At 39.3% G+C, this 21,643-nt stretch overlaps 1 protein-coding gene across 1 annotated transcript; it reads left to right on the forward strand.

The window, feature by feature from the left end:
* Positions 1–2,563: 2,563 nt before the first annotated feature.
* Positions 2,564–3,586, forward strand: bhlha9 (basic helix-loop-helix family, member a9). The gene has a single exon (XM_026329041.1). The coding sequence runs from the start codon at positions 2,735–2,737 to the stop codon at positions 3,584–3,586; it is 852 nt and encodes a 283-aa protein (XP_026184826.1). The 5' UTR covers positions 2,564–2,734.
* The last annotated feature ends 18,057 nt before the right edge of the window (positions 3,587–21,643 follow it).

The raw sequence follows: 21,643 nt of genomic DNA on the forward strand, positions 1-21,643 counted from the left end.
CTGTGGAATGCTAACTGGTTCTTAGAAAGTTTGCAAGTTGAACCAGCTCTCAGCTGGTGCTGAACTAACAGTTTGTGTTGGTCAAAAGGTGTTATGAATGCTTCCTCTAAGCACTGCCTTTAATGAGTTATTGTTGCGTCAGGAAATGAAAATCAGCCATTACACTTTATCATGTAAACATGTGTAAACATGCGTATAATTCACATAGAAAGGACGAGCGAACATACTGTTGTAAAAGAGAATAGATGTGGGCAAAGATTAGATTAGATGTGGGCAATGTACAGTTGATAACATTGATTTTTGCAGACATGAACAATTCCTAAGGGTTTGTGGTGTGACAACTAGCAGAGAGGCAGAGATAACCACAAACCTTTTTTTTAGACGGAAGGCTTTTTATTGAGGTGAGAAAATTCCATGACAGGCACCAAAAACATGCATTAGCATACCACGGCAAAGGCAAGGTTAGGGAACCTGGACCTTACTCACTTATTACCCCTAAATACCCCTTTGGAAATATACATCTATAACGTTTGGCACACAGACCTCTAATAAGAAACGACTAACAACCAGTCATTATGGGGTCTTGAGCAGGAGATTTACAAATCTTAGGTTCAGCGGTGTTGGACAGGTTCCCCCTACTTGAAAATGGTTTTTCCATCAAGGAGATGGCGGGCTGCGTGATAAAATCTTGTGATTTATTCCCGGCGGCTGATAATTACTGGTGTCTTGTCACCTGTCAAATATGAATGGACGGGGAGAGTCTGAGGCTGTAGTCTTCATGCTCTTTACACTACAGCAGTAAATCTGACATGTGTGTGAAGTCATAAATCAGAGCTTGTGATAAAGTCTACTCACTCAATGAAGGTGAGCAGTGTGGGCTGAACATTTCAAACAATTGTAGCTAGAAAGGTATGCAGTACATCAGCAGGGTTATTTAGAAGTTATTTAAGTAAAGAGGTTAATTTACAACTTCACAGAAACAGGTCATCATTTAAACAAGACAAGAATAAAGTTCAGAATAAGAATAAGTTCAGAAACTGTGCAAGTGTAAAGAAAAAAACATTTTCTATTTACTTAATTAAAATGGAACAGGCTATTACTTACAGTGTAATACAGAATTTTATAAAGATCGTGACAATAATTAGCATATATTCCTTTTTAGACCAAATATATTGCTATACAAGTTGTGCTTGAGTAGGTTTTTAAACATGTGCACTTTTATATGTTGGTGTATTCAAATACATTTTTTTTTTGACTGAATAATCCAACTCTCCAGGACATAAGAGTAAAAAGGCTAAAATGAATGTTCCCACCTCAAATAATTAGTTCTGCTTTTAGAGCTAAAATGCTGGGCTGTAATTGTTTTAAAGGCTGGTGTCTCAGAGCCGCAATACATACAATAAAAAGGAGAGAGCAGGAAGGAAGCAATGCCTCTCAATGACCCCTAGTTCTGTGTCTTAAGCCCTATCCCTTAGGTAACTGACCTGATGGCCAGTAGCCCACAAATGTTAAAGGTCAGTGTGAATGCCTTTCACTGTGTTCTAGTCTGTGTAGCTAGTGTGATTTGCTTTTGTTTAGAAAATTACATGTAACCCCTATCTCATTTCAGGGTAATAAATAAAAAATATTTTTAAAAGCATTTTACAATTGCAAAGTCAAAATTTTATAGAAATGGAAACACATGTTCACTAGAAAAAGACAATGAAAGATCGATAGTTTCAACCAGCAGCAATTGCAGGTTCTAATTGTAAAATATTTGCCCTTGTTTTTCTCTCTCTTTGAAGTCTAAAGCTCACTCTACTTTTGTCCTTGGGTGCTGCCCAGGCCTGATTTATGGGAATGGGTTCCAGGGAAGTTACTCTAAATTAGACAGAGACAGAGAGAGAGAGGGAGAATTGCCACTCTAGAGACAGCTAATTGCATGGATGAATGTGACCTATGGTAGATAAGAAGCCTTCTCTCTTCCCAGACCTGAGAAAAGTGGAAATGTGTATATCAGATTAGGCTACTTGGATAAACGTGCAATTTGTCACAAATGTCCCTGAGACTAATATTCCAGGAGCACCTAGGTAGTTGACTAGAAGACTGCAAAAGAAAGATCTGCATATGGCATATAAAGAAATAATTCAGTGTGAGTGGCATCTTACTGTGGCAATGGTGCAAAATGGACCATATTATTGGAAGTTACTTAAAACTTTGCAGCCTTATGGAAAGTCTCAAGTAACAGTATGCCTAAATCAGGCGATATGAGTGTTAAGGAGTAGGAATCAAAACAAATTCTCTATAAAGGCGTTAAAGAAAGCACAAAGTTAACTGATACTGTATATATTGCTTATGTTTTTACCCTGACATCAAGAGTTGGAACTCTTCTGTAATATCCTGCAAGGGAGAGTCAGAGTAGGAGGAGGAGGTGACGGCCATTTGCCTGGAGGGTGCCCATAAACCAGAAGAGGGAGAGAGTGCACCATTCCTTACAGGTGACTGTACCATGTGACTTTAAGAGCTTTAAAAAGCAGGCCAGCCTGTCTTCTTGAGGTACAAGTAATCACAAGGCACCAGAGGAGTCGGAGAATACCTTGGCTGTCGGTATTTGCTGCTAAAACAAGCTGGGGGAGGAAGCACTCAAAGCCTGCAAATAGAGTAAACGAAATTTAAACAACACAGACTCTTCATTATATCTGCAACACAAGAACAAAGAACTTCAGCCTTGTCTGGTAACCACATTATTGACACAATGAGCTGCAGCAGTGTTGCAGGATCAGAATGTTCTGAGGAAGAGCTGGAGCTTGGCATGCTGGGGCAACGTAAGGATGAGGGAAGTCCGAAGACATCTTTCAGCGAGAGCTCAGCCAGTAGCCCAAGTGATCCAGAAGAAGGCCAGACCAAGAAGCGCAATCGGCCTATTCGCTCAAAAGCTCGAAGAATGGCTGCCAATGTCCGTGAGAGAAAACGCATCATGGACTACAACCAGGCCTTCAATGCCCTGCGTGTTGCTCTAAACCATGACCTCAGTGGTAAACGACTCTCTAAGATTGCCACACTGCAGAGGGCCATCAACCGTATCTCGGCTCTTTCAATATTCCTGAGCTCTAACCCTCCCAGCAAGCCCTGCGCCCACCGGGAGTGCATCAGGGCATCTGCAGGGCTAACTGCGATGGGAACTTCACGACTTGACCAGAACAGGGTAAAGATTCCTCGTCTGGACCATCAGGGTTATGTTACCTGGCATGCTTCTATCTCTCCACAGATTCAGCCACAACCAGGGCCTCATGCACACAGGCTGCCCACAGAACCACATGCCTATATGGATAGCACTTTATCATCATGTCCCCCATCACCACACTATCAATGTTGTCCCACTGAGGGACAACTTTATGCATTACATGGACACTGCAGCAGCTCGCATGACCATCCACCTAGTCCTCTGCGATACCATCAGGTGGCTGAAGAATTGGGTAACCAGCCAGGGATGTGGGCCTCCTACACTCAAGGATACATGGACACTTTAGTTGAACCGCTTCCTTGGCAGGTGAGCTACCTGCAGCAGCCAGAACACAGTCACCCTGTGTGCTCTGACATACTGTAACAGGCTACATCCACCACTGTGAAAGTCTGCTGATAGGAAACTGGTAAATGATCTCAGGGAAAAAACTGATATGAGATTTGTGTATTTCTGCTGTTGCACTCATCTGAGTATTACAATAACATTCTCACAGAGTAGAGCAGAACCATCAAAATGTAATTGACTGGTATAAATAAAAGTGTAATGGTAATATAGACTGCAGAATAGTGTAAATATTGGAACATGTATTTTGATCTATCTGCTGTAGATAAATTACCTACAGAGGGAGAGTTCTAATCACAAAACTGTCACCAGTTTGGCCTTCTGAAAACCCTGAGTTGTGTTATACTTAAAAATGACTGAAAAAATAGACTTAGCTGTGAGAAATTCAACAAAGATGAGTCAACCTACATGTATGCTACAGTGTTAACATAATATATAACATAATGTATAATATAACTTGTTCTTAGTGTGTTTTCTTTCATGTATTGCAAAGTACATCTTAAGGAAAGTGCATCTTAAAGTATGAACCCAAATTTTACCTTTGGTTTTGTATTTATTCTCTGGAATGCATAAAAAGTCATGGCTAATTATAAAAACATAAAGAGTTTGTACACTGTTTTTTACACCTCAAAATTAAATGGTAAAATTGTATGGTTCCTATGATGTTTCTTTTCATGACATCAATGTTTATTTTTCAGTTTACCCATTTACTTGCTTCTCAGGCCTAACACTAACACTTTGCTTTACAGATGTGTGTGTGTGAGTGTGAGTGCATATGTGAGTGTGTGTGTGCATGCATGTGTGTGTTTGATTATAGCCTAAGGTCAGCAGCCTCAACTATTCTGAGTCTGAGATGATGGAGGTCCTTCACTCAGTTGAAAAAATGTCCTCACAAGTCTATTCTTGTCATTTTCCTGAGACAAGGAGAGTCAAGGTCCTATTTCAGGAAAATAAAAGCATGGGGTGACAGGTAGAAGGACAACGCTATCAATGTTTTTGCTAAAAATCGATACTGCATGAAAAAAATCATGTGGTGCATCTTACAGAATATACGTTTCTATATGCTGGTTAAAACAACATTTCTGTAACAGGTGTGAGATCATTATTAGTGGTAGGTCAGCTGTCCTTGTGCTGATCAAGTAGAATAAATTCTAACAACAACCTCTCCTCCCAGCTCTATCAAGTCATGCTAGTCAACAACAGCCTTCCCTCCCCTGCTGAGCAGCATGCCATGGAATTCAGCTTAATTATTAGACTATAGGACAGAGCCCACCGACAGATTTATGTGGGCTCAGGAAGGAAGAGTGTGCCCCATCATCAGTGTGGTGAAATCCCCTTTTGGGCTCTACTAGCCCGCAGGTGGATTTGGGTGTGTGAGAGGTTTTTGAACATCTTGGAGGCCTCCCAACAAGGGTTATAAGGGCCTTATAATGCTGTTGAAAAGAGTTGTCCCCTGAGATCAACTGCAGGCTTAGTGAAGAAATAAATGATCTGGTACAACAACAATTAACAGCAGGAAGGAAAGGCAATATAGACAAGAAATGAATGGAGAGGAGTGAAATAAAGAGGAGCATATACTGTAGGTGGTAAGAAAATGGAGGAGAGTGACTACAGTTTAAGCTGGCTGTTCAGCTTCTGCACAGACATGAATCACTGGAAAACCTTGACTCACGAGTGAGAGACAAGTGTGGCTGACAGCACTCAGTGACGGTATGTCTCTTTCTCCTCCCTTTTTGGCACAAAAGCAGATCACCACTCACTACCATGCCAGTTAATCTACTTGCCTCCACAGTGAAAGTGGGCTGATAGTACCATACAATTCTACTGAGGTTAATTTGGCTTTGTCTCTGGTTTAATTCACTACACTTGTGGTAACTAAAACTTCCAAAACCCTGGTTCTTTCTTGCATTACAAAAGGTTGCCAACAGAATGGCATTATTGAAAAAAAAAAGACTATTTTCATTGTGAGATTAACAAGAAAAATAAGCAATAAAAAATGTTTCATTAGAACTGTATGTCATTCTGAGTTCGTAAACCTTAAAATTTGAGGATTTGCTGTTTTTTTATAAACAGCAAAAAATAATAATAAAAAGAATAATCATCTGATTTATTCGTACTGAAAAAAAATATTCATTGTGATCTATGAAATGTATTAAACAGAACGTGTGTTATATCAAAAATACCGAATCTGTTTAGGAGAAATTGTTTGAGTGAAAATCCAAAAGTGTTTTAACAGGTCAGCTTTTTATGGAGAATTGTGACTGACCTGTGGATTTACCTCAGTTATCCAACATGCAAGCCTGTCAGTGATGCATCCTTTTTTCAGACTGTTCTGCCTCCTTAACACCCGCCACTGCCAAACTGATGGAAAGAAAACAAGCAAACATGAGAAAAACGATGCCAAGACACAAGGGTGTGTTTGCGTGAGATATGGGGATGAGTCACTCTTCAGATTGGAGATGCATGTTGATGCTCTACATACTGTGCCCTCCCCTGTGCTCGTGAGTACACGTACTGTATGCATGCACACACACACTATGCTGATGTGACATCATTGGTGAGGTGAAGAAAGTGAATATGCCAGAGGACATGATGAGACAGTTTGTTCCCGTAACATGTAAAAACATACACACCTGAATTATTACTGTCTGAAACACACACATGTAGCAGGGTCTATTTGCCGCCTGGTGAGGTTTATTTTGAAAAATAATGCTTCTGTGAGCTGAATTACAACAGACTGTATAGGGCAAAAAATTAAAAATGTTTTCAGCTGAAAAACATTTCAAAGTTCACCTTTAAAGAGTGGTACATTCATATCATTTGTAAATCTTAGTTTGAACAGTTACCAATTTGGACTGTTTGCTACAATGTGAACAAGAGGCACTTCATTAGAGTCACTTTGTTACCAGAGTTTTTTTCAGTCACTATGCAGTTTTGCCTTCTGACATTCTGTCTGTAGGATCTGGGCCCAATGAATAACATTCACACAACAAATTTTATAAGTAAAAATTTGCTAATTGCTATTCTCTTGATAACCAGCTAAATTAGAATAAACTTAATTTTTTTGTAGACCTTCTCCTTTATACGGGATTGAAGTTGTGTTTCTGCTGTGGCACTCAACTGACTATTACAGTAAAATTCTCACATAGTAGAGCGGAGCTATCAAAATGTAATTGACGGGTATAAATAGAAGTGTAATTGCAATATAGACTGCAGAATAGTGTAAATATTATAAAATGTATTTTGATCTATCTGCTGTAAATTACCTACAGAGGGAGAGTTCTAATCACAAAACTGGATTCAACTTGTATTTCATTATTACATTAGTTTTTTGTGTTGTAAAATATCAACTCTTGCCCCACTCATTCATGGCATGTTACTTCTGGCCTTTTCTTTTGACAAGTAGAACAAGCTGTAGCTTGTTTTATTGATTTGTTTGGATTCACAAAGCTGTAAGAAGTTTCATCACTGAACACTAGATGGAGGCATTAGTTGTTTTATGTTCAACTAATGAAAAAAATCAGGGGCTTGAGCTCCATAGATTATGGCAAGCCGTTTGAGCATAAATTAGATATCCTTGATATCAGATGTTTATTTCACATACTAGTTCAGTCTTTGTCAGAACTAGTTCGACGTTTGATTGCACTAGTTGGACATGTGATTGCACTAGTTGAACAAGAACCCTTACTAGTCACGCTTTCTCAGCAACTAGTGGCATTTCTGTCCAGCTAGTTCCATGAAAAGCCCTACTATCAATGCCAGTCACTGCACTAGTAGGACCAAAGTCCCAACTAGTCAGCTTTTTCATGTACTAGTGGCCCTCTGGACGACACTAGTAAGGCTAAAAGTCCTACTAGTTAACTAGTGTGCTGAAAGAAATGTGACAAGTTTACTAGTCAAGCATGAGTTTGGCTCACTAGTGAACTAGTGACCAGTATTTGTCTGCACTAGTTCACTAGTGAGAGCCTAAATCTTCACTAGTTCACTAGTGAGGGCCAACATGCACACTAGTTCACTAGTTAAGACCTCTAGGCCTTACTAGTGAACTAGTGAGGCTAAATAATGCATAGTAGTTAACTAGTGAGGTTAAAACCACACTAGTTGTACTAGTGACAGACATTTTCATGTAACTAGTAAGTTTCAAAATGTTGAACTAGTGGAAGCCCAAATGCTCACTAGTGAACTACTCAAAGTTTGTTTTACTTTACTAGTTAACTTCTGGGCGCAAAATCTTTAGTAGTTAACTAGTGAAAGCCAAGTCGATCACTAGTAAAGTAGTTACACTAAATGCTAATGAAGAGGCAGGGAAGTGACATAAACCTAACCTTCCTATTGGCTCTCCTGCAGTTCAATCAAACCAAAATTTAAATTTAACTCTGTAAAGCCTGGCTTGCTCCTCTGCTTCACTGCTTTGTTGAACATTTTTTAAAAGAAATACCAGGAGAGGAAATACCACTCTCCAATTTAAAGTAAAATTTGATGGAGGTGGCAACAGTTAAAACTGAAGTTTGTTTACAAGGAACCATGTATAAAAATGTACTATATTATTGCTGATTAGTGGCAATAATCCATCTAAAATACTATGTAATAATGTTGAAAATTAAGAAAAAAATATAGCCGGAAGCGGCGATGAGCGGCTTTCGCCTCGAGCGGACCGCCGGCGCGAGCGACCCCCGGCCGGCGAGAGGTCGAACCGCTCCTCCCGGGCGAAGTGGCTCACCGGGAGCCCTTCGGACGAGAGCGTATAGCAAGCCGTTTGAGCATAAATTAGATATCCGCCATAGTGTCTGTGCGTTTTTGTGTCTCGGCACATCTGGATATGTGTGCATGTGTTTACAACTGCTGCTTTGATTACCGTGGAGATGTAAAGTATTTCGGTGTCTGTCCGTTAGACGGACATTGACCGGAAAAAATCCCCCGCCTCGGGTTTCCGGCTCTGAGTCCCGCTCTTATGGCAAGCCGTTTGAGCATAAATAGATATCCTTGATATCAGATATCAGATATCACTTATTCTTAACCTTGATATCAGATATCAGATATTCTTAACCTTGATATCAGATATCAAGGCAGATATTCTTAACCTTGATATCAGATATCAGATATTCTTAACCTTGATATCAGATATCAAGATATTCTTAACCTTGATATCAGATATCAGATATTCTTAACCTTGATATCAGATATCAAGATATTCTTAACCTTGATATCAGATATCAAGATATTCTTAACCTTGATATCAGATATCAAGATATTCTTAACCTTGATATCAGATATCAAGGTTAAGAATATCTGCCTTGATATCAGATATCAGATATTCTTAACCTTGATATCAGATATCAAGATATTCTTAACCTTGATATCTGATATCAAGATATTCTTAACCTTGATATCAGATATCAAGATATTCTTAACCTTGATATCAGATATTCTTAACCTTGATATCTGATATCAAGGTTAAGAATATCTCGATATCTGATATCAGATATCAAGGATATCTCCTACCAAGGATATCTGATATCTGATATCAAGGATATCTAATTTATGCTCAAACGGCTTGCCATAAGAGCGGGACTCAGAGCCGGAAACCCGAGGCGGGGGATTTTTTCCGGTCAATGTCCATCTAACGGACAGACACCGAAACACTTTACATCTCCACGGTAATCAAAGCAGCAGTTGTAAACACATGCACACATATCCAGATGTGCCGAGACACAAAAACACACAGACACTATGGCGGATATCTAATTTATGCTCAAACGGCTTGCTATATGAGTCCGTTTACTATTTAGTGGGTCTATGAAGGTTAGGAATTAAGTGGTGTATCGTGATTGATATTTTAACTAGGTTAGTGTGATAATCAATAGATCATCATTGTTTTTTGTAAAGTGTCTTGAGATGATTGTATTGTGATTTGGACCTATACAAATAAAATTTAATTGAACTGAATTGAATCATCCTCTAGTGTAAAATTAAATTTATTAAATGGAATCTCTGACAGTAAAAAATGTTACATTTCACTGACAGCTACTTTTTTATTTCTCACAAATACAGATCAACTCAAGAACAGTTTTGTAATTAATACAATAAATTTCATTTTAAAATAACAGCAAACCTAATAACATTGATAACAGAGGAATATTGTTTTAAAATTACTTTGTGTATTAAATTTACAAATTAAATTGCCATTCCATAATAATACAAAATAAAATTATTCAAACACTTCCTGAAATTAGTTTTGCTAAAACCCAAGTTACTATTCAGAGCAGGCACTTTAAGGCTTTTCAGAACACAGTTGACCACTGACCAATCAAAATCTTTGTCCCGCCTGCCTCATTTGCATTTAGTCCACTAGTACAACATTGATTTTAAAGTGCCACTAGTAGCACTAGTGGCTGCATGTTTTACTTTACATGTTAACTAGCGAGGGCCAAATGTCCACTAGTTAGGGGCTTTTGACCTTACAAGTTCACTAGTGACATAGAGACAGAGTCACTAGTTGACTAGTCAACATAAAATGCCAATTAGTCAACTAGTTAATGTTTATTGGTTCTTACTAGTTCACTAGTGAGATTCAAATATTTACTAGTTTACTGGTAAATATCAAAATGTCTACTAGTTCCACTAGTGGGGATCATTTTAGCCTTACTTGTTAACTAGTTAAACACACAATCTGTTACTAGTAAGCTAGCAAAGTCCAAATGGAGTAAGTAGTTGACTAGTGGCAATGATGTTCTCCTCACTAGTTAACTAGTGGAAGACATTTTGCCTCACTAGTGAAAGTCTGTATCAGACATGTTCAGACTATGACTGAACATGTCAGACATTTTTCCTACATGTTAGGCCTTTTCTTTAGCTAGTTTAGCATTTATTGGCACTAGTGAGCGACTATGTGCAACTAGTGAGACATTTGTTTAACATGTTGGTCTTTTTGTTGCACTAGTTAAAGTTTTTGGTATACTAGTGTAAGTTTTCATTTGACTTGTCTGCAAAACCTGCTCACTAGTTGACATTTCTGTGCAACTAGTTAACTAGTGAACAGTTGCAAACATCATACATGTTAACTAGTGACACTTTACAACATTACTAGTTGCACTAGTTGAGCACACAAATCGACTAGTGAGCATTTATATTGGACTGGTAAGATCAAAACGTCAACTAGTGTATTGAAAATATCAACTAGTGCATCAAAAAGACCAACATGTTAAACAAATGTCTCACTAGTTGCACATAGTCGCTCACTAGTGCCAATAAATGCTAAACTAGCTAAAGAAAAGGCCTAACATGTAGGAAAAATGTCTGACATGTTCAGTCATAGTCTGAACATGTCTGATACAGACTTTCACTAGTGAGGCAAAATGTCTTCCACTAGTTAACTAGTGAGGAGAACATCATTGCCACTAGTCAACTACTTACTCCATTTGGACCTTACTAGCTCACTAGTAACAGATTGTGTGTTTAACTAGTTAACAAGTAAGGCCAAAATGATCACCACCTGTGGAACTAGTGGACATTTTGGTATTTACTAGTAAACTAGTAAACATTTGAATCTCACTAGTTCACTAGTGAGCCAAACTCATGCTTGACTAGTAAACTTGTCACATTTCTTTCAGCACACTAGTTAACTAGTAGGACTTTTAGCCTTACTAGTGTCGTCCAGAGGGCCACTAGTACATGAAAAAGCTGACTAGTTGGGACTTTGGTCCTACTAGTGCAGTGACTGGCATTGATAGTAGGGCTTTTCATGGAACTAGCTGGACAGAAATGCCACTAGTTGCTGAGAAAGCGTGACTAGTAAGGGTTCTTGTTCAACTAGTGCAATCACATGTCCAACTAGTGCAATCAAACGTCGAACTAGTTCTGACAAAGACTGAACTAGTATGTGAAATAAACATCTGATATCAAGGATATCTAATTTATGCTCAAACGGCTTGCCATAATAGATACTAAATAAAACTTGTGGCAGAAAAAGATCTTGAATTGAACTAAAAAATAAATTTAGTTTACATTCAATAATAAGGACCTGGCAGTTGTGCAGGCAAGTTAATTGTCATAAATCACAGGAACTCTATGTGCTCACAAAGCTTCAGTTTAATAAATGTGTCTCATGTAGAGAATTAAGTGCTAAAAGCTATTGAAGCTCACTTAAACTATAACTTTATCTAGCACTTTAAAAACAACCAAAGTGCTGTACAAGACAAAAACTTTATTAAAAAGCAACACCAAAACCACAAAAACAGATTAATCAAAATAAATAAGAAAAATAAATGACCAATGTCAACATCTCAGACTCTGTTAAATGCCATTGAAAACAAGTAAGTTTTAAGAAACGATTTAAAAGTCAATAATGAGGAGGCTGTTACAAGTTACTCGTAGCTTGACCATCTAAAAATAGATGACAGGGTAACTGCACAAAAAAAAAAAAAAGATTTTATTCAGTAACCACAACCAAGGGAGAGGAAAGGCAGGACCAGCAGGCTGTGCCTCAACTCAAAGAAAGGAATAAAACTAAACACCCCTAACTGGTCTTCTCTAATAAATATCTGGGCAAAATCAAAAGGTTGCTAAAACAAACCGCATACAACCATGAAGCAACAGCCCTCTTACCTAGTGTCTCTACTACAGCAAACATTTCCTATGTGTAAGCATGTGTATGGGGGTCCCCCTCCTTACCTCAGTCCCACCTTCCACACCTCTAAAACAAGGATGCTGCCATGCAGTCTCGCACAATCTCTGCTATTCAGAGCCAGCAAACAAAAGAAAACTCCCCGCCTCTTCTTCTCCATCCTCAGGGTTTTATCTTCTCTGGTACCAATCACACCTACACACCTGTGAGAGTGAGAGAGCAAGAAAAAGAGGACAAGAAAAAAAAAGAGACAACCACCTTCCCCACTATACACGATCACGTAACACCCCCACCCTTCTTATCCAAAACTAAGTTTGGTGCATCTGTGCATCTGCTAGTACATTATCCCTTTTCCCTTTTTGTACGAAATCTGAAGAGTAAATCTTTGTACCACTGAAGGACCAGCGCATAAGGTGTTGGTTTTTGGTAGCCATTTGAGAGAGGAAAACGTTATGTTCTATAATACTACCACTACTAATAATAATACTTTTATTTATAAGGAGCTTTAAGAGCAGCAAGAGCTGACACAAAGTGTTGTACACTAAAACATACAGAAAAACAAATATACATAAAACAAGAATAAATAAAAATGATAAAAATAGGTTATAAGTTTTATAAAAATAAAAACAGTAAAAAAACAATCCATAATCAGTCCATCACGCCAGTCCAAAGGCTTGAGTGTACAAATAAGTTTTAAGTTGTACTTTGAAGGTGGGTAATGTAGGGGCTTGTCTTATGTGCAAAGGCAAATTCTTCCACAGCCTCAGGGCAGCAACAGAGAAAGCTCTATCTCCACGGAGCTTCATCCTCGTTTTGGGCATGTCAAGAACCAGGAAGTCGGCTGATCTAAGAGAGCGGCTAGGAGTATAAGTGTGAAGGAGTTCAGTGAGATAAGATGGGGCAAGGCCATTTAAAGATTTAAAAACAAATAAAACCTTAAAATGAACCCTAAAAGACACTGGCAGCCAATGGAGTGCAGCGAGGATCGGTGTGATGTGCTCGTTTTTTCGCATTCCAGTTAAAAGATGAGCCGCTGCATTTTGGAGCAGCTGTAGACGTGAATGGGATGCCTGACTAACCCCAACATACAAAGCATTACAATAGTCAAGGCGTGATGTAATAAAGGCATGGATTACTAACTCAAAGTGCTGCCTAGACACTAGAGGTCGTAGTTTTGCCAAACGTCTTGAATGGAAAAAAAAGGATTTTACCACAGCACCAATTTGCTTATCAAATTTAAGATCTGCATCCATTTTGAAGCCTAAATTAGTAACCAGTGGTCTAAGATGTGATGTCAAGAGGCCCAGATTAACACAGAAAGACTCACTGGAAGCACTAGAGGCTCCCCAGCCTTCTGTAACTGAGCTCTCAACCTGTTCACAAACTCCAAAAGGTTGTGTACTTTAGAGCTAGAACAGATCAGCTGATCTTTTAATACTTTCAATGGGCCTCTTACTTCCTGACCAAATACCAGAGCAGCTGGACTGAGCCCTAGGAAATCTTGTACCACCTCATGGGCAGCAAAAAGAACAAAAGGAATCCATTCATCCCAATCTTGTTGGGATTCAACGCATGACTTTTTCAGCATGGCCTTCAACGCCTGGTGAAAACACTCCAAGGCCCCCTGGCTTTCAGGATGATAGGGACTTGAAGTTACATGCTCGATATTTAATGCCTGTAATATTTGGGCAAACATTTTGGATTTGAAATTGCTTCCTTGATCAGTTTGCATAATCTTAGGTAAACCAAAAATTAAAAAAAATCTTACCAGAGCTTTGGAGCTTAACCTGGTCGTGATCGTACGAAGAGGGGTAGCCTCAGGAGACATGGTGACAGCACACATAATCGTTAACAAAAACTGATTTCCAGCCTTAGTTCGTGGCAGAGGACCTATACAGTCCACAAGGACTTTCTCAAAAGGTTCCCCAGTTACTGGTAATGGGATGAAGAGAGCTGGGTGTATGGCTTGGTTGGATTTCCCCACCACTTGACATATGTGACACCACGGATAGTGTTGAGCGACATCTGCCTTAAGTCCTGGCCAAAAGAAATGTTTGAGGACTCGAGCATATGTCTTGTTGATGCCTAGATGTCTTGCCCAAGGATGATCATGATCTAAGGTGATTACCTGGAGACGGAATGAAGTAGGAACCACAACCTGATAAGTAGCCAGGTCCTCTTCTCCATCTGACATGTTACTAGCCCATCTCTGCATAAGGAGATCATCCTCATAAAATAAAGCTAACTTTCTTTTCTGAGCCGTTTGTTTTTTTAACAGCAGCAGAGTGACATGTAGTTAAAGTTTCATCCACCTTTTGGGCTTGCACAAACTATGCTTGAGTGACAGGTAAATGTAAACTATCAGGTAGACTAGCCAAGATAGTCTCTTGAGTTTTGTTTTCTGGCTTACTTGTAACACTTTCAGGAATATGATCCAAAGCTATAAAGGTGTCACTCAAATTGGGAGTTTGCAGATCGGGTTCTAGTGACCACACATGAAGGAAAAAGATCAGCTGTCTGAAATTCATAGCTGTGTTGTGTATTGTCAAAATAAGGAGTATTAAACATCTCTGGCACTGGTGTTACTTTTCCCCCAGCCAAATAATTTCCCATGATGAGATCTATTCCTTTTATAGGTAGTCTAAGACTACAGTATACATTTGGCTCCATCCATCATCCCTTCAACTCTGACCAGCTTCCCTGTCCCTGTTGAAGAAAAGCATCCCTGCAACATAATGCTGCCACCACCATGTTCACGGTGGGGATGGTGGTTTCAGGGTGATGTGCAGTGTTAGATTTCCACCACACATAATGTTTTGCATTTAGATCAAATAGTTAAATTTTGGTCTCATCTGACGAGAGCACCTTCTTCCACGTTTGCTGTGTCCCCCACATGGCTTGTGGTAAACTGCAAATGGGACTTCTTATGGCTTTCTTTCAACAATGGCTTTCTTCTTGCCATTCTTCCATTAAAGCCAGATTTGTGGAGTGCATGACTAATAGTTGTCCCGTGGACAGATTCTCCCACCTGAGCTGTGGATCTCTGCAGCTCCTCTAGAGTTACCATGGGCCTCTTGGCTGCTTCTCTGATTAATGCCTGGCCTGTCAGTTTAGGTGGACGGCCACATCTTGGAAAGTTTGCAGTTGTGCCATATTCTTTCCATTTTCAGATGATGGATTGAACAGTTCTCCGTGAGATGTTCAAAGCTTGGGCTATTTTTTACAACCTAACCCTGCTTTAAAATTCTCTACAACTTTATCAATGACCTGTCTGGTGTGTTTCTTGGACTTCATGATGCTGGTTGTTCACTAATGTTCTCTAACAAACCTCTGAGAGCATCACAGGACAGCTGCATTTATACTGAGATTAAATTACACACAGGTGGATTCTATTTACTAATTAGATGACTTCTGAAGGCAATTGGTTCCACTGGATTTTAGTTAGAGGTGTCAGAGTGAAGGGGGCTGAATACAAATGCACACCACACTTTTCAGATATTTATTTGGAAAAAAATTTGAAAACCATTTATCATTTTTCTTCTACTTCACAGTTATGTACCACTTTGTGTTGGTCTATGACATGAAATCCCAATAACTACATTTATGTTTGTGGTTGTAATGTGACAAAATGTGGAAAATCGAGGAGTATGAATAATTTTGCAAGGGACTCTACCCATAACTGTCATTACTCACGATGCCAGGAATAATATGTAGATAACATCAACGATGCCGCCAACTCCCTCGCTCAAGTTTCAGGTGCCATAGAGATACTGGGGAATAGATTTGTCTTTTGGCATCTGTTTAAAAAACAGTACCTTTGATGAGAGTGTTCAGTTAATTTAACAAAATTCCCATACAACTTCTAATTATTTTTCATTTAAATTCAATTCAATTCAGTTTATTTGTATAGCACCAAATCACAATAAAAATCGGGGCACTTTACAAAAACCCAACAAATCCCTCATGAGCAGCACTTGGCGACAGTGGAGAGGAAAAACTCCCTTTAACGGAAGAAAAAACCTCCAGCAGAACCAGGCTCAGTTTGGGCGGCCATCTGCCTCGACCGGTTGGGGTGAGTGGATAGAGGCAGAGAGAAAAGAACAGCAACAATAAACAACAAATAGACACTGCAGGTTGGTGGGGCCAGTAATTGCACATCAGCCATATACAGCTCCAGGATACCTGATTTCTGTGTAGTAACGTGTGCAACAGATTCTAGACTTTTGTGAGGGACTTAATAATAATTTAGCAAAATGAGGAGACCTTCAATTTCAAATGCTGACCTTATCCACAAACAGCTTTCTCATGCCTAGATGTTCCTTTCTCAATCCACCACCTATTAACTCAAAGGTCAATAAATACATGCCCACATGGAATGGATTGAAAATATTGTCAGCTGCTGGCATTTTCAATGAAGTACATTCATGATACACAATTAACTAATATAAAGCCATTTACTCAGACAGATGTCAGTGTGTTTCTAATTTTCTTGAATAATTTAAGTGCATACAATTGAATTTATAGAAGATTTGGAGAAAATATTTTTTTGCAAGAATATTTTCCTTATTCAGCTGGACCTAATTTACTCCAAAGGTAAGCCATTTTTTCAATATGCTCACTTCCAGGTAAGGCACTGTCACCCTCAGTCTTACCAACTTGGAGAGACTATAGGGGTTACATCACTTAAAGTTGGTAATTTAGTTAATAGTGAAAAGTAAATTGGTCTTTTAAAAGGTTATCTGTACTGTGACATAGGGCTAATATAAAACAACCCCTTGCTAAGTGATTGGACATACTCATTTCAGTAGCTATTTTCACCATGGCCCCCTTAATTATTTATTTTTCTTCTCTTCCTTGAATCCGTGCCTAATGGATTGATTTTTTTCCAAGGAAACTGGTGTATAAAACCTCTGAGAGGAGAGCATAGCAGGAAAGTGTCGGAAGAGGCAAATGAGCTAAGATGGAGTACAGGCTTTGAATGAAAGTGTCAGTAAAGACATCAAGAGACACACTAAAGGCAGTGTGGTAAATAAGCTGAAACCCATATTTGTGCCTTAACAAGCTTCTAAAGCAATTACAGCTGCTTGTATTCCACAAACTCCCACCAATAATTTGTTTGAAACAATTTCATCAGTCACAATTAAAAATAAATCACATTACTGACTGAACCTTAACATCCTCAGGACAAATAAATATTGGACCTTAGATGATGCCTTCCAGGGCAACTTAGATTTTTATACAATCTCATTCAAATGAAGTGATGAGAAATGATGAGGTAGCAAACGACTAAACAGTACTGAAAATATCAAAGAAGTTGTCATTACTCACAGCTAAAGATACATTATATACCAGTCTTACTTGGCCTCTGGGGCATTACCGTATTTTTCTTTGACTGAGGTTTTCTTTTTTCCTGCTATGCCACTGAGACTCACAATTTAATCGATTCCCTATTCGGAGCCTGAGAAATAGAAAAAAGAGGCAATTACTGAAGTAGAAAATATATGATTTGTACCCAACTGTCAAAAAAACATGGATTGGTTTTGTTTGGTTATGTAAGACAAACAAGTTGATGCAGCTATGTTGCAGCGAACATGTGTTGAGGCCCAATCTGCAGTCTTTACTCGTCCTCAGTTCTTCTGTTTAGATAGTGTGTTTCTGTTAGCTACTCTCCTGCCAGGTTTTTTGTATCTATCCTACAACATTTGCTAGTTAATAACTACAACATTTTAGTTTAGTTGGCTTGTATTTTATACTATACTAAAAAAAACAGCTTCCAGATAAACTGTATTTGGTAGAAATGTTGAAGGTATGGTTATTCTTTTGTCTTAAAATTTTGAAGTAGTGTAACAACTCATTTACCATAGACTCTAGGTATTTCAGAGTCACAATATTCCTGTCATCATAATTTTAAATAAACAGTTCGGTGTGGGTGAGGAGCTGTTAGAGGTGCTCAGCCTGCAAGGAGAATGAGGTATTTATACAGGGCCTTATGTCCTGTTCCAGGAGTCTATCTGGTGACTAAACCCTGTTCTTTTCAGTTTTCTCCATCACTGTCCTCCTCTCTCCTTCTTTGTGCTGTCAACCAAATAGAAAATTTAACATCCAATCAAAGAATCTATTAGAATCTAATAATATCATGATTCTCCTTTGGGACTTCCTGCCGGGGGACCTTTATTTTCTAGAGGCTTCCTTTTTCCCTTGCTCTGGTCCCTGGCAACTTCACCCTAGTTATTTCTGTTCATTGATTTCACCTGTGTTTAATCACCTTTTGTGTTCTCCCTATTTATACCTCCCCCGTTCCCTGCCGAAGCATTATTGAACTGATTATTGAGTGAATGTGTTTTTATGACGACCGTCTCACCCGTTTTTTTTCAGTTTTGACCGTCTCATCCGGTCTCTGTAAGCTTATCGTCTCACCCGGTTCTTGTGTGTTTAGTTTGTTGGAAGTCCCAGGAGGAATAAAGCTTTTGTTGTCCAGCATTTGGGTCCCACCGCCTCTCCTTTTGTCCACTCCGACACCAGCTCTTGACAAATAAGCAGTATGAATTGTGATCCATACGATAGTTATAACATTATTGTAATGGAATATTAGAACTGACAAACTGAGCCTGGTTCTGCTGGAGGTTTTTTCTTCTGTTAAAGGGAGTTTTTCCTCTCCACTGTCGCCAAGTGCTTGCTCATAAGGGATTTGTTGTTTTTTTTTGTTTTTTTGTTGTTTTTTGTAAAGTGCCTTGAGATGATTGTATTGTGATTTGGTGCTATACAAATAAATTGAATTGAATTTCTCTAACACATCCCTCCTGTTTATGCTTAGCATAACTACTCTCTAGCGTATCTCTGCTGGTTTGTAATATAGTTTATCCAATCAACATTTTAATTAATGGTTGACCACCAAAACAGAAAAGATTCAAATCCTGCTGAAACTTGGTTTCTAGCTTTGTACTCGTCGGGGACTACTCTGGGCACTCCGATGGCATCAATATACACTCTGCTATCAGAACTGCCAGCTGCTGCAGTGTCCGATGATGTGGAACACAGGAACAGGGAGAGACCCAGGAGTCTGGTGACACAGAACACAGGAGCACAAAGAGACCAGAGACTCAGGAGAGTGCACTCTCAAGCCAAAGCCCAACCAGGAAACACCAGACCCGGGACATTAGTTAATAATAAGCCTAAAATTATCTTTATTTGGGTGCTGAGATGTAATTTAGGTATGCATGAGCACTCCAAAAAAGGGTCTAAAATCACCCATGTGGATGAGCATGTGTCTGCAAAATACTCTTAAATATTTTTGATTATGATCTACTTTAATAAAAACAAACAAGTCATGTTTCTCTACATTCATTTCTTAAAGTGTTTAAGTTTTTTTTAGTATCTGAAGTCATAAAGTTTGTGTTTATTCATCTATGATAGATTACCGTCACTACAACACTACACTGAGGCAAAAATGACATTTGACAACTGCATGGCCCCACAGATCAGATAAATAAATAAGTGTTTGTGTTATTTTCCATAGTTTTTGAAGAATCATCACATATTAATATAACAGTAAATATTTGTGAAACCCCTGCATATTACAGTGCATCCATCTATCCATCCATTCTCTTCTGCATACCTGGGGCAGGGTAAGCAGGGCTGGCAGTTGCCCAGACCTCCCTCTTCCCAGACATCTCTACTAGCTCTTCTGGGGGGACGTCGAAGCATTCCCAGGGTCTTCCTCCCCAGGGAGTCACCCAGGAGGCATCTGAGGCAGATGCCCATACCACCTCAACTGGATCCTCTCGATGTGGAGGAGCTGCAGCTCTACTCTAAGCTCCTCCCGAATGACTGAGTTCGTTGCCTTACTTCTAAGGGACCGCGCAGCCACCCAGTGGAGGAAACTCATTTCAACTGCTTGTATCCAAGATCTAATTCTTTTAGTCACGATCAAAAGCTTGTAAGGTAGGAACGTGGATTGACTGGTAAATCGAGAGCTTTGCCTCAAGGCTCAGCTCCCTTCAATATAATGGACCAGTACAGTGACCACATAACTGCAGACACTGCGCTGATCAGTCTATCAATCTCACGCTCTATCCTTCCCTCAGTCATGAAATAGCTCCAGAGATACTTAACCCTCTGGGGTCTAAGGGTGTTTTGGGGCCTTGGACAAGTTTTGACATGCCCTGACATTTGTGCTTTTTTCAGTTACTTTTAAACATATCAAGTTTGTGAAATAAGGCCATAAAACACATACAGAACATTCATTCAACAAGTCATCTTGTTCCCTCATTCACAGAAAACAATACACTGATTAGACTTTTCGAAGGTCCTTTTTTGTAGAAAGGGCATATGCAAGAAGGCGAGCTGCTATGACTTGAAGGGAAGGAGAACCCACACGTGGATTCAAAAACAAACACAAGTCTTTATTAACACAAAAATCTCTGAAGTGATAAACTAAAGGCATCTTGAACCAAGAGATATCCAACTGGAAAGCAGGCAAAGTTCCCCGTTTGAACTTTGCCTGGAAAAAGAAATTATGTTCCCATGTTAGAAAAACATTCTTAAAACTTACAGCACTTAAAGAATAGATTAATCCCTTGATTCACAGAGACCGGTGTTTTTATTTAACCAATCACAAGCAAAGATTCATCACCATCACAGTCAAGGGACAAACCAGTGCGCCCACCCAGTGCAGCTAGACACAAAAGACAGTACACAAACAGACCCACCCTGAACTGAACTGAAGAGAACAGAATAGCTGAAGAGAATTCTTGAACAGAACTCTGAACAGAGTTCCAGACAGATTCAGGGAGTTTTGCAGATATCCAGATATCTGAGGAGAAGATGAAGTAGAGACTGCTTTTACTGCCCATGCCGAGGGGAAAAACAAAGACATTCTCCCTGCATGTGGCTGTCCTACAGCGTACAGCTCATCTCCAGCTGACCATCTCACATTAACAAACTTCATGAGACAACCCTGCAGCGGGCCAGATGGAGAGCAAGGAAAAGCGACGAACGGACTCCAGGCCTGCAGCCCAGGACTTCGGGGAATGCTTACCTCTCTCCTCGAATCCCGCCGGCAAACTGCAGTCGGAACAGTCCACAGCGGAACGATCTGAGGACAAGCAAGTAACCTATGCTGGTTGTCTCACACATAATCTCAATTGGTCTCCATAGTTATATAGAGTTACCTCCAAAACTGTGTTAAGACCTCAGACTCAAACAGTGAACATAAATTAATTTCAAGATTTCTTTTCCACTGCTGCAAACAACCTATTGTCAGCTAGTTTCTCAGAACAGTTCTCCCTCTGTTTCCCCCCATGTAAATAGCATGTATATATTGTAAATAGCTGAATAAATTTGTGACTGGTATCAATAATGTTATTTCACACAATAAATACATCACTGATTGTAGACTGATATCTCGTATTACTCATTAATTGACTGGTTGATCCACAATCAAAGGATCTGGTGCC

The sequence above is a fragment of the Mastacembelus armatus genome, chromosome 14 (genome assembly GCF_900324485.2).
Source record: "Mastacembelus armatus chromosome 14, fMasArm1.2, whole genome shotgun sequence".
NCBI classification, from domain to species: domain Eukaryota; kingdom Metazoa; phylum Chordata; class Actinopteri; order Synbranchiformes; family Mastacembelidae; genus Mastacembelus; species Mastacembelus armatus.